Source organism: Dromaius novaehollandiae, chromosome 17, assembly GCF_036370855.1.
Source record: "Dromaius novaehollandiae isolate bDroNov1 chromosome 17, bDroNov1.hap1, whole genome shotgun sequence".
Lineage (NCBI taxonomy): Eukaryota > Metazoa > Chordata > Aves > Casuariiformes > Dromaiidae > Dromaius > Dromaius novaehollandiae.
Window position 1 is genome coordinate 4,044,025 of NC_088114.1, and position 14,350 is coordinate 4,058,374.

At 39.7% G+C, this 14,350-nt stretch overlaps 1 protein-coding gene across 1 annotated transcript; it reads right to left on the reverse strand.

The window, feature by feature from the left end:
• Positions 1-4,440: 4,440 nt before the first annotated feature.
• Positions 4,441-13,058, reverse strand: ANAPC7 (anaphase promoting complex subunit 7). Its single transcript, XM_026114470.2, has 11 exons — positions 12,772-13,058; positions 11,771-11,957; positions 11,265-11,384; positions 9,379-9,490; positions 8,976-9,129; positions 8,729-8,871; positions 7,835-7,952; positions 7,224-7,420; positions 6,447-6,671; positions 5,873-6,023; positions 4,441-5,024 (listed from the first exon to the last, which is right to left on the reverse strand). Exons 1-11 carry the CDS (start codon positions 12,870-12,872, stop codon positions 4,835-4,837), a joined length of 1,698 nt encoding a protein of 565 aa, XP_025970255.1. The 5' UTR covers positions 12,873-13,058; the 3' UTR covers positions 4,441-4,834.
• Between the last annotated feature and the right edge of the window lie 1,292 nt (positions 13,059-14,350).

The following is a 14,350-nucleotide window of genomic DNA, read 5'->3' on the forward strand; positions in this document are numbered from 1 at the left end:
GGAGCTTGTTCGAAGCTGGGAAGCTATTTTAAATGGAGGATTTAACAGTGTAAACATCTGTCAGTGACCAACCACAGTGAAAACTTCCCTTGCACATGCCATACGGAGCACCAAACGATTAACATTAACGTTAGCAACGTAACTGGAAGGTCCAAAACAGTAAGTGAAAACGCACAGATTAGTTATTTGTTCTATTCTGTTGTCGTCAGTGGGGTAGATACGGACCATCAAACAGCTTCGTTTTACTTAGTCTGAAAAGAGAAATGGAATGGGGAAATTGCTATACAGTTGGAATTCACGACATGAACATTTTTAATTTTTACTCTTTACTGAGCTGCGTTCGCGCTTGAATACCTCTTTCTTTTTGCACCCAAATATCCAACCTCAGGAATCTCCCTGCCTCCCCTTGGTTGGCTTCCAACCTGCAATGAATCTGCCGGTCCTAGAATTGCGGCAGTGGCAGCACTAGCCTTTTTCTCCCCTTTTCCACACCAGCAGTCTTCCTACCGTGTTACTGCTCCCTCCAGCGATCAGGCTACTGGGCTGAGTCGCAAACCTGTTAAGTATCACCAAGGCCTTAGGCCACAGCTCCAACACAGCAATTCGACAACAACCTTACAGTTCCCAGCCGTCTCCTCCTCGATATACATCAATCCATTTTTTACCTTTCGCAAGGCAGCTAAGTGAACAGATAAAAGCTTAACAGCTATCCTGGCAGAAAGGTTTACCGAGTTAAACAAACAAACAAAAATTACAAAGGATGGGAGAGGAATGTGATATTTTGGAGACAGGTAAGTTCAGGAACTGGTTCACAGGATTTCTTTCCAAACTGCTACCTGGGCAAAACAGGTAATACAGGAAGGTGTCAGTTAGGGGAATAACTCTCTGTCTGCACTGAATGCTTTCTATGAGGAAACAACAGCAAAATTGACTGTGATATAACTGACTCTAGCTAGGTACTACTTAAAGTTGTGCCAGCTTATCTAATGAACACACATAATTATCTAGAATATGCTACTTTAAGCCCCGCTTACAGCTATTTAATTTGAAATGATAGGTTTATACTAAGTTTAAGCCCACTTAAGGCCACTAAGTTTAAGACCCCTGGAGAATGCAACAATTTAGTTTGTCTTTAGGAGATAACTGGCTAAGGTAAACCTGTGTAACCTGAGATTACAATCACAGACACAGCCTTTACATCATTCCCTTCTAATTCAGATGTAACTAAGGAGATAAGGGATTCCTGTGTAAGAAATACTGATTTTGCCCTCGATGTCTCAGCTTCTGTATCACTGAGCTCCTGAAAAGTATGGCTGCAAGAATCACTACAAAAAAAAACCCAGGCTCAGTAAGGAAGATAGTTATTAAAAGGAAAAAAATAAAGTCCTTGTTAATCAGAAATCTCTCTACAATCAGCAGTAGCAGAAAAGGAAAAAACACTTCAATTAGATGAAGAACATTTACATTGGCCAGTAGTTTTCAGTTCCTTCTATTATCTCTGTTCCATAATTCTTAGATTCCCAAGATCTGGAATCAGAATTATAAATACTGCCAGTATTTCAGGTGTTATCAGTATTTCACAGGATGAAGCACAGGTTATTTAGATAATTCTTGGCCACATCGTCAATACATATTGCTTTAACATTCTGGTAAATTAAGACCTTACTAAGTCTCTGTTAGGGCCTAAAGTATGAAGAAATTCTGTCCCTGTGCATCGCTTCCGTGTTTTTTCTATCTTAAAGTAGGAAAGAATTAAAACCTGTTAATGACATCTGTGATTTAAAGTCCAAGGCCGAGACAGCCGCGCAGAATTCAAACAAGCACTGAAACTCTATCCTTACCCAACTCCGGGGCCTGGCACATGCAGACATGATAGAGAGCGGGTAATCTACCACTTGTGCTGCACAATGCATTTGGATGGCAACCGCATTCCAGCCTCACCCAAGAATCGCTTCACTTCTACATCATGAATTTGTCACAGTCTGAACTTCAGCTTTCGGCTTTATGATCTTTCTAGTGTGCACAACACAGGATTAAGGGACAGAATGAGGTCAGCTGCTTATTAGGGGCTAACTGTGTTGTATTCCCTAAACTAGAATACCAGTCAGAGAATTTGTCAGTACAAGATCTCTACAAAACCAGAGACCACCTTCCAGAAATAGAATGCTAATGAAGGCTCATTAACGGGTAAAACAATTCCCTCCAGAACTCCGAAGCCAATGCTAAATATATCTCTCTATATAATCTCAAATGCATTCCACATATGGCATCTTGAATTTCCTTATTCACTTACAGTACAATTATTAGCAAAGACTACACACAAACTATATAATCCTAAAGTCGCAGTTGCTTACAAAGCCATTATTTGCAAGATCTGACTAAACTTTTCCATTAAGCAGCAATTTCTCAGAGAAACGAAGTATCAAGGATACCACTGTATTTTGACAGCCATCCTAAGTTATTAAGTGTACCCAGACTTGTTTTCTAAAGCTGCATAGAAGCACACTGCTGTTTTCCTTACAGCATGCTCAGTTTGAAGTAGTTTCACCTCTGTTCTAAGAGAAGAGGTTATCAGCTTATCTACAAACATACTACAGAATGGTTCAGCGAGACGGTGGCTCTCAGGTTTCCTGCTCCATGTAAACACTGCTGCACAGAAATGCATGAGGCGAGCGGTTTCCAGCTGTGAAGGCAGCGCTGATTAACGACCTATTTAAAGGAATCATTGAAGTAAGATGGCTAAGCAGCTAACAATACATATCACATATCTCATGCACTTCTCTCATCAAATCTTAAATACGTTGCCCTTCTTTAGTTTAGTAACATTATTAACATTTCCACAACAGATGTGGAATATACAACTAAGAAGCTAATAAACCTACCTGATTTTCAGAAGCAGAACACAATTTGATGAATAGCCAAATGTGAGGAGAAAACAAGGCAGTTTACGGGAAAAGGTATTTTGAATTTGCTTGTTCATGCATGACATTTCTTTTTGTAATGAAAGACATGTAGTGAGCTGAAATCTATTCACTGTGTCACACAGCAATGGTATAAACAGCTAAATTTTTCATAATGGGATCAGGCCTCTCATATACCAAAATGCAATTACCAAAATGTGTGCTCTAATTGAAATAAAGCCATTTTGTGTATTTTATGAAATACCAGTCACAGCTTATGCTAATTCAATCACCAAGACTGTAGCACATGCTCTTCTGTTCCATACAGTCTCCAAATGAGCATAATTCAAACTGATATTATGGAAAGTCTAAAATGCCAAAGAGAACAGACACCCAGATGTTTTTTTTTTTCCCCTCTCTCCTTTTTTTCAAGGGGGAGGGGGTTAATGAATAAACTATTTAGTCATCTTCTTTGTAATGTATGACACCCTGGAATATTTCCAAAATAGACTATAACAGAACTCATGTACCTGTTCTTTTCATTGTCCATTTTTCTAATTCATATAATGTGTATCACAGAGGCTGACATACTTCACCCTTATCTGTGTTATACATCTACAATTAGGGGGGAGCTTGTTTTCCGTGTGTCATGTATTTGTACAAAATATGAATTTCTCCTCAGCTGATATTAAAACTATTTAGCCTTAAAATATAGCCTGTCTGCTCCAGTGTACCTATGACAATAGAATAAATACAATAGGAATTAAATTGTCACCATAAAGGTAAAAAAATGTTTTGGTAAAAAGTAAGGAGACCAGAAACATAAGAAAAATAAGAGCAAGAACTAATTCCTCCTCCTATAAGTGAGGCCAACAGAACTGAAAAGGTTTCTGTGTTCTGCAGAAAAGTTTCAAGTTTGAAGTCCCTTGAAGAGATGATGTTGAGAATTTGTACCTGAAGCAATGCCGCTTTGCTTCAAGAGGTGAGGGAAGACACATGAAGTCAAATGTTATCTGACAGAAACATGAAGTGTATGAACATGGCAAAACCAATACCGTATGTATTTGAAAAAAAAATGTAACATTTCTACAGCAATGCAAGCAAAAATGGATGAGTTCTTCATATCATTCTGTCAGTGCTGTATATAGAATGTGTAGTGCTTTGAGTCATTGTTGTACAGCCTTTTAGTAAGATAATGAAATAAAACTAAGCTGCATTTAGAAATAAATGTTCACGTTGAGACTAAGTGATCATAGGGTTTAGTAAGGACTGCGGAAATTACTGTAATTCTCCAGCATGAGTACAATTCTGTAAACAAAGAAATGGGCCAGCTACAAAAGTGTCCTGCAAGTCAGAGATGCCTAGGGTACCAAACTTTTCCTTTACAACATGTGTAATGCCGTATAAAAGGACAAATTAATTCAATGAACACAGCAAGAGGAAAGTGCTGCTTTCAGCCACACCCAAGCAGCTCCTCCAGCCTTCAGCAGGAGTTTGAGTGTGAACCCAAATGGTAGCATACAAACAACAGAGTAAGACCTTTTTCACAAAGGTATACAAACCACTATATTTACATATGGATCAGGCACATTTAGCCCCAAACACAATTTAGACATTGTTTTCAACATTAACAATAGGCTTTTTAAACATTTTGGATTCTAATGCTTTCAGTTTTAGCACAAATTTTTTTAAACACATTGCAAATAACCTCTAACATAGTTAGTCCCTTACACTTAATAAATAAGAAGCATCAAGAATCTTCAAGGCATTGAGATGCACAGAACTATTAAATGGTTTCAGTGTCCATTAAGGAAAAAAAAACAAACAAAAAAAAAAGTCTTTTGTTACTATAAAATTGTACTTTATGTTCTTCAAAGAAGAATGGCCCTAATGGTATGTTCAAGTGCCAAAACAAGCGTCAGTAAGAGAATCCTTCACTGCATGCCAAACCACTGTTCTTGATCTGCCCACTGAGCTGCCTCACTGTCACTGCCTTCCAAGTCCCCCTCTTCTCCACTTCCTTCCATATCATCCACATCTTCTTCCTGGGTTGCATCTGTTGGACTTTCCTCTTTTTCCATTTTCTGCATTCCTTCTAACGACTTCTGATCATTTGGATCCAAACTGATGAAAGAAAGAAAAAGAAAGCATTGCCCTAAGACTTACCACCACCAATATAAGGAAAATTATCAACAATGTCTCATCTTATTTGCTGTATTTTCTGTTTAACATCAAGAATTTCAATTTAGTAAAATAATACAACTTCACCTCAAGATGATGACAACACCAAGCACTATGTCTTTATACAAATTATTTTGAACCCCAAGAATGCACCTATTTAAACATCATATTTTTCCAGAAAAGTTAGCCAGCTCTTCTGGACAATGCTAATTATTATGACAAAGGGGTTACAGTTTAAACAACTATGACTAAATATATCATACACAAGGTAAAAACAGCCGTGGCATTTAATCTGTGTAGATTATTATGGCCATAATGCACTAGATTTAGGATAACATTCCAAGATAACATTTAGATTCCTGATGTTTCATTGAATCACACTGTCTAAGTTTACTTCATTGCGCATGTTTATATAGCGTCTTCCAGTCTAAAGGAGTGGAGCCCAAAGTACCTGACTATACAGTAATTTAGTAACCATAAACAAATCCATGTTTTAATCCTTCTGTTAGTCCAGAAATTGCAGGCCTGGTGACATGCTTAGCATTAGTACAGGCTTAAGATTGCAATTTTGACTTCTCTCCTTAAATTTTACAGTTCTCAATTCAAAACCTTACGATCAACAAAATGCATCAACAGAATGTGATTTAAATGTTTTTGTTTGTTTCAAAGGATAATAATGTAAATTCACCTCTGATGAATATCCTGATCAATTAGCAGCTCAGTTTTTTTGCTTAGTCAAGTGACTACTGGTTCTCATAAACACGCTGCAATCTCAGAGGTCTCAGGTTTACCTTAGGGCAATGCTGTACTGATCCATTGCTTCCTGATACTCATTGACAGCTACAAGAAAGTCTCCCAGGATTCGATGCAGAACGCAGTCGCTCTGATTAGCCAGTGCATTTCTCAGCAAAGCAATTCCATCTTCATATTTTTGTTCTCTACCTGTTTATATGCAGAACTACAGTTTTAATTAATAGTTTAGACACATCTCCTACAAAAAGTCAAAGAATCTACACAAACAGCCACCACAACAGACAGCTATCTCTTCTCTCAGAACTATCAGCATGCTAGATAGCAGTAATTTACTTGTAAGCTTAACTCTTAACGTTGTTTTTTGCTGCTGTAACTGCTACACTCGTGAATACATATACTTTGCAGCCAAAACATTAAGTTTGCAATTGTTTTAAGTGCTGCTGTAATGTCAAGTGCTAGATTGAACTAATTCCTGTACTTTTTCCTTCAGAATAGAACTGATAAATCCCTGAGCTGTGACATCAGTGCAACATTCTTCTCACTGATGAGGTGGCAGAACACTTGCATATAAAACAGTAGGCCTCAAATTGGACATGGAAAAAAGGAACTTACTAAGAAGTTCTGCTTTCTTTACCACAGCTTTAATGTAATCAGGTCTTTGTGTCAGTGCTTTGTCCAGTAACGTCTTTGCTTTTTCCTGTGTGACTGGGTCTTCAAGACAGACTGTTGCTAACAGAGTGAGCGTCTGTGCATTGGCTCCCAGAGTTTTATACACGTTATTTGCCATAACCATAGCTTCACGGATACTGTTAGATGCTAGATAACATTCGATGAGACCTGATGATAAAAAGCAAACCATTAAAGCTGCTGAATTAGTACTGTATACAGTCACCCATCTTGTTTTTCTGTTTTGTTAAGAGAAGATTAACATTACATTTAGCTCTGCAAGAAAACGCACATTCCTCTGGAAACATGAGTATTTTTTCCTTCTCAACTGCTGGTCATCTAAACTTGTTCTTATTTAGGAGGTGGAATGACAAAATGAAGCTCTGGGTACAACTCCCAGTTAACGTCATCAGTTGAAACTGGTCTGCTCAAAACACTTAAATTTGTTTATACCCTGATTAAACAAGCTCAAAAAAATCCAAAACCAACTCACTGAAAATCATACTTATAAATACATGCATTCCCTAGATTTTCTCATCTGATTGCTTCTACCAGAGCTTTATAGGTTTGGGGGTAATAATAATTCCTTTACTTCCTGTACTAGAAAGCTAGCAGGGTCAAAGAACTCCAATCTATTCCCTCATCTGCCAATAAAAATAGTTACAGCAACTTTAGCACCAGCACCAAACCAACATTGCATGCGAGTAGCTTTACTTCACTTACCTTCATAGCAGTCCAGTCTGCAAGGTGCAAGACGTATTGCTTCACGAAAGTGTATAATTGCTTCCTGTACTCGACCCATGTTCCTAAGAGCAGCTCCTTTCAGGAGCAGAGCTTGAACGCTATTACTATTAAGTTGAATAGCTTTGGCTCCTAAATATAAGGCACGGGAGTATCGTTTACTGTAGAAACTATGGCACCTATGGAAAGACAAGACTGACTGTAAACACGTACTGCCTGTGGTGCATACACACATTCACAGAGGCAGAGGGGGGGGAAGTACTGGCAACCCTTGAATTTCTTGCATTTAAAGTTTTAAAAGTTCAGGAAAAAAAATTGTTCTTTTTCAAAAGTCAAAAAAAGCTATGTGAATATTAACTGTTACAGCTATTTAATATCACAAACCTGATAACTTGAAGAGCTTTAAACATATAGAAAACAACCAAAATAGATCTTTATAGTTAAATTAAGTTACCCCCAAAACATGACACGTAGGGCAGAAAAAGCACCTTCTGAACACAAAAAGCTGAATCCCCTGTATATGTAATCCACTTCATGCAGCAAATCAAGAGCTGAAGCAAAAAAAAGGAAGAGAGGCAAAAAAAACAAGTTACCCAGATACCACCCAGGGTTCTGCATGTTGATCAGAAATGTTGAAGAGACGGCAGCCCAAGTTCTCTACATCCTCTAGTCGACCTTCACGTGCCAATAAATAACCATATACATCCATTCCTAAAATGAAATGTTTGAAGATCAATCATGTTAGAGTTATTCATTACAAAGTTTAAATGTTCATGGCATACAAATACCAAGGACCCAACAGAATTTGAGCACAAGAGCCAATGTTTTATAACACTTTTTACCTAAGATTCCCTTCTCTGATAATTTTTTTGTGCAGTAACACAAAGTGAGGAAATGCTACAGCCTCGCAAAAGATTTCAACCAGTTTATATTTCCCGATTCAGTTCACTACAACTCTACTTATGCCAAGAGAAGGGGACAACGTAGAACAGGGCCACTTTTATTTGGAGCAGAGGGATGTACTGGTGGCTTAAAATACTACTGATGAAATTATGTTACAACTCAGTACAAGCCATAGGCTTCATTCCAACAGAACAGTATGAGGAAATAAAAACATTTAAAAATTCTAAATCTTTTACAAAAAATGCAAAGTTCATTTACAAGAAAAAAGAAAACACAAGCTTCTTGCACTAAATTACTCTCAATATATGCTTCTTTGGCAAAATGTATATACGACTATGCTATCTTCTTGACAATTACAGTTTTAAATGACTTTCAACACAAACACCTACTTTAATCTGTGCAACTACAACCGTTTAACATATACAACTTCTGAATGTAAATTCTGAATTGATAAACAGGTACAGCAATATTCAATATTCCACTCAATGTTTAACTGCATGTATCCGCTGCTCTAATGCTACCCACAAGATCATTAGCTAAACAAGATCTAGGTAGCCTGTCTTTGAGGATTTACAGTTACTCACCTTTTATTAGATAAGGATCCAGCATTTGTGCTTGTTCAAATTTTAAAATTGAGTTTTTATTATCTCCGGCTCTGAAGTATAGGTCTGCTAAGCTCCCCAGTAAGTCTACGTTATCCCTCAGTAGTGACTTTTTCTCTAAAGAGCTTCAAGAGAAAAGAAACGCCTATTAAATGAGTGCCATCTTTAATATATTTTTTATATAAATGTTATGTATTATTTGATTACATCACGCTTTTGGAACTCTTACCAAATGGTATTGATTGCTCTAGTGTTATCTCCAGTATGTACGAAAGCATATGCCTTGATCCACACTGAAAGCCAATCCAAGTTCGGAATACTCTGAATTACATTCATTGTCATCGAGGCCACTTCCGCACCCTTCACCGAGAGCGAGAGCAAGCCTGTTCAGAAAGATACCTTATTCAGTTTCAGCCGCTATAAGCTGCTTTTGAGACAAGTTAGTTGTCTGAAGACCAAAAACTCCATCCCTTGTCAAGCATATACAAGCAGTTTGTCACAGTGTTCTTTATACCTTGCATAATGCAGGCACTACACATCACATGCAAATGGAAGAGAGTTACCTAATCCCAGATATAATTCAAATTATAACATTTTAATACCGAAATACTTACTGTGTGCAGAATACCTACCTAGTATGGCATCAAGCGCTAAAGGGCACTGCCTCAGTACTTCTTTATAGCTCGTAACAGATGAGCGTTCTTGACCTGCTTTTTTGTATAGATTTGCCAACATCATATTGATCTACAAGCAATAGAAGCATTGTTAGAGTCGGTTTTTGAGAAAGGAGAAATATTCACTAAGAAAAAGTCACAATTTTGTTTTCAAACATGCCTGCCTCCCTCCCACCTGTTCTGGGCAGAAGATAAAATTACCTGTTCTTTCGAAATCACTATAACATACTGTATACTATAAAATTAAAATTGTTTCTTCTTTCTGAGTCCAAAGATTAAATTTACATTCTTTTGTATTTGTACAGTATATCTTGAAATCTCAGTGTTTTGCATATATGAAGTCATAAGATGGGCAACCGTTTATATATGATGCCAAGAAGGACCTGCATATCCGTTACATTACATCTTTCAGTTGATCTCTCCATACCAATGGAAGTCTTCGAGAGAATTAGCTTAGGAAGTTTCCATTTAGCTTCTGAATAAAATCATGATGAAAGAACAGAAATGATTTGAGCTCTACACAGCACAACTAGCTGTTTTCTGCTACAGTATTTTATTTTACTAGTGTGCATGGGTAAAAAGTTTGCTTTTCTCAGTCTTTCCTTCTTTTTCTGTTCTATAAGTTGGCATTTGGACAGTACACCTAGATGTTACCAGATTCCAGGCCAGATACAACACTAACACAATGCAGGAATACTGTCAACATGAAACCTAGTTGACTGACTTAATGCGTTAAACCCTTAAGCCCCGATAGCATAACTGAGCCAGCAAGCAAAAATTCAACATATCTGTCACTGCAGGCCAGTATGGGATCTCAATATTTAGCATTACCTAAACTTTCATTAAAAAGGATTATAAGAATTTCAAAGACAGTATCAGCATTTCTTCTATTTGCCAGAGTCTTTCAAGGATCTCACATGGCTCAAACTCTACGATGAGGACTTCATTTCTTACACACTGCATCTTCTGGTGCAACTATGCATGATTCAAACAAATGTTTTAATACAATCACAATTTAACAAGTTACGTTGGATGGCTAACGGCAGATGCACTACAGAACAATTAACCTTGTGAGCTAACTAGGCTACCTATCTCACCTCCAACACTAGCTTTGGGCAGCGTTTCCTTCCCGTACAGCGCTCCTCCATGGAGACTAGGACCGTACCTGGCTCTTACTACAAAGTACAGTACTGTAATTTCAATGTTTGGTTAAGCTCTCACGTTTATATGTTTGCTCAGAATGGCAGCAAGCTATTTATTTTGCTATTTGGGAATCACTTACTAATTTGCAGTAGCTCAACTGTTTGCAATCATATAAATATTTCTACAGTTAGATGCAACCCACGTGCTTTTGTATTCTTTGTCCAATGAAAACAACACGTGATAACATCCAAAAAGGGACCACCATTCACTTATGGATAGTAGAGATTCCAAACCTTACGTATGGATATACAAGTATTTAACAAACCTGCAATATCAAAAAAGAGCTTCTTCATCCTTGTACATAAACAAAAATTCTGTAACTGCCATATGCAGTACTGAATAGTTAACCAGGCAATTCACACAAATGAGTAAAGATGCAGATAAATATTTAACTCCCTCACCTTGTTAGGAATTCTTTCTAACAGAGACAATATAATATTTGTCTGGTTTTAAAGAAAAGATACAAAATAAACTCAGCTAACTTAAGCTAATTTCACAAAGTGTTTCCAAGCAACATTTAACTAACCCCAAACAAATACTAAAACATGATGCCATTACACCTATAGGCTACATTTCATTTTTGACTACAGATTCAAGACAAGGTGATCCAGTATTTGTGACCAGTGTCTGCCAGAACCTACCTTTGGGGTCCTCTGTCTGGAAGGAATCCCATCAAGAATAGCAATGGCATCTTTGTCTTGCTTCAGCATTGTATAACACTCAGCCATTTTATATTTCACTTCAATTTCAGATGGTAAACACTGAAACAAACAAACAAACATTGAAGTATGATGCTGTTTTAGTCATCTAAAAAAACCTGAATGAAGTTTCTCGTTAACGTTTACACTACTGTTAACAACATGTAGTGCAATAAAGTTACTAGTATCGCCTTCTGCTAGCTCATATTGCTTTTGCCTACAAATGAAAAGCATGAATTACACTACTACTAGTACTAAAGTCTCACATTCAGAATCAAATTAAGTTTTTCACTAGAAAGCAGTACACTGATATCTTAAATATAAAATATTCTTAAATGCGTGGTTTCTTTAATGCAAGTCTTATCTGATGCGACAATATGAAGTCAGCAAAATTAATTGTAAGGGGTGCATGACCACCTGATGTAGCACATTCATTAGTTTTTAAGTACCTGGCTTTGGGGAGTTGATGCAGCATTCCCAGTAGAAGGTCTTACTTTTGAAGTTTTACTTAACGCCTTTTTCTGCTGCAAGGCCATTGTATACTTACTTACAGCATTTCTATATTCTTTGTCATGGAAGAGAGAGTCAGCATGATATACCAGGAGCTGGTATTTCTGAGATGGTGAAAACAATTCCCTAGAAGAAACGCAAACAGAGAGGCTGAGATCAGCTAACTGCATAGGAACAAAAACTTACAGATTCAAACTATTTCTAGGTTGGGTTTATCTGGCTTCAACTTCCAACTGATGAAGCTTCTTTACTACACTGGAAGGGTCCCAGGGTAACCGGTATTATCTCCTCGCAAAGGTATCATCTTGCCACTGATATCAGCATACAAAGGTAACAGCCATTTTTGACACATCATCAGCAACAACTTACACTTAGCTGCTTGGCCAGTGCTTTCCATAATGGAGTGACCTCCATCCTCCCCATAACAAGCCATATGTTGCAAATTCCCATTAAAGCACATTTTGTTTGAAGAGACTCAGGCTTAAAAGGCAACCCAGCTCCTTGTACAGCTCTCCTGGCCCCACTCTACATCCTACATTTTACAAGCCATCTTGTTAACAATTCCAACACGCTTACAGAAGCGTTAATAAGTTAAGCTCTCAGAACTGTATCGTGGCTGTAGTAAGTACCTCAGAAACCATCCAAAAAATGAAAAGCTACCTCACAGGGAAGTTCTGAGAGGGAAAAGCCATCAAAAAAGGGTCAGGCAGAGAACCGTGCCCCGCGCAGGGCAGCCCTGAGAGGAAAGGGGACACTCGCTGCCTCTCCGCCGGGGAGCCCCCACACGCCAGGGGCTGCGCGGCGGCACGGGGCGGCTCCCCGCTCCCGTGGCTGAAGCCCGGGCAGGGTCGGGGACAGGAGCGAGCCCTGTGCTCTCCGGTCCGGCCTCCCCTTCAGCGCCCGCGCCGGTCCCGTCAGCAACCCCTCCCCGGCCACTCACGGGTTGTTGCCGCTCATGGTGAGGAGCAGCCCGCTGAGCAGCCGCACGTTGGAGTGGAGCCCGGCGGACGCCATCTCCCGTACGTGCTCCACCACACTCATGCTGCCGGCGGGAGCGGGGCGCGGAGAAAAACCGGGCGCCGCCGCCGCCGCTCCAAAATGGCGCCACCGAGGGGGCCTCGCGCCCCGCCGCCCGCAGCCGCCTGCAGCACTGCCCGACAGGAGCGCGGCCCGACAGGCGCGCGGCCGGGCAGCCCAGCACAGCGCCAGGCCCCCGACGCCACTGCGCTTGCGCAGGAGCGGGAGGCGGCGCCCTGAGGTGCGGGGCGGGGCGATCTCGCCGCCTGAGGAGGCGGCGCCATTTTAGAGTGCAGCACCCTCGGCTCGGCTTCGCCCTACGGCCTCCAGGAAGAGGTTCGTGGTACCGCCGTGTCGGCGTAGCTCCTGCGGCTGGCCCTCCTCCTCCCGAGGCTGTTAAATCAACTGGCCATGGCAGCTGAATGTGACAGAGGTCTCGGAGATCGTGAAGCACCTGCCTATAGAAATAGGTAACTGAGGAGAAAGATTCTTAAAAGACCACTAGCGTGCAGTGTAACCTCACAGGGCATGAGCCCTCACAGATTTCTTGGGCCTTGACCAGGGGAGAGGCCTCGCTGGGGCCCCCATTAATTATGGGGCATAAACTAAAAGGAAAGATGACTCCACATGGCAGTAATAGGGTTAAACTGTCACACAACATCAGTTCAGTCATGTCAGGGATTTTTTTTTTGTATACTTAGCAAACGTTGTTTATTTTTTCTCTTTTATTATTTACTGCAAAAAGGAGAATGCAAAACATGACTGTTCTGTGACTACTACTCCCATTTAAACCAGTGGGAGCTTTTGTTTTTCTAAGAACATGCTGTTACAGCTGTCTGGAGGGGAGTACAGCTCTCAAAAGACAAATGGGCCAGGCAGCAAAACCTGACTCCATATGAAGTCCAGTGGTAGTAACACAAAAAAAGCATGTTAGTACTATAGGGAGAGAGTGAAATAAGCATTACCATGAAGGAAAGGAACAGCCCAGGAGAACACACTGAATTCAGATTCACGCTTTTTTTAGTAAATCATCTAGTTGATCAAAACAAACTCTCAGATTTTCCTAGGATCATGCTATGGTTGTATTTTACTGAACCTGCCATCAGAAAGGCAGCCTTGGACTAAGTTGTGTAATCTGCTCATGATACCCTTTGAAGGAGTTTTTCTACAATGGAGCATTGTTCTGCAAAGGAAGACCTGTTTAAAAAAACATGTACTGCAGACTGCTGCAGACTACAGCCCTGGGATTAATCCCCTGTTTTCAACAGGAATGATTCACTTCCTGTTGATTACTTTCCATTACACAGTAATGAAGGCCTTTTCACAAAGGCAAAACTTGGATTTCTTTGAAGACAGTTACCACAATAATTACAAGCTAAGTTTATTGGAAAAAAAAGAAAAGTAAAAATCACTGCACTTGACAACACAGCACGAGAGGCATGTTTTCCAGGGACACATGATAGCGAAACTCTAGCCAGTAGAGCAATTTCATAGTCCCCTAC

Bases quoted from the DNA above. Each gene is read 5' to 3' on its own strand.
- ANAPC7 (XM_026114470.2), bottom strand. From the start codon at position 12,872: ATGAGTGTGGTGGAGCACGTACGGGAGATGGCGTCCGCCGGGCTCCAC. The intron at 11,385-11,770 runs GTACTTAAAAAC...TGTTTGTTTCAG, and splicing joins CATCAACTCCCCAAAGCCAG to TGTTTACCATCTGAAATTGA. The intron at 9,491-11,264 runs GTAGGTTCTGGC...TATTGCTTGTAG, and splicing joins CCAGACAGAGGACCCCAAAG to ATCAATATGATGTTGGCAAA.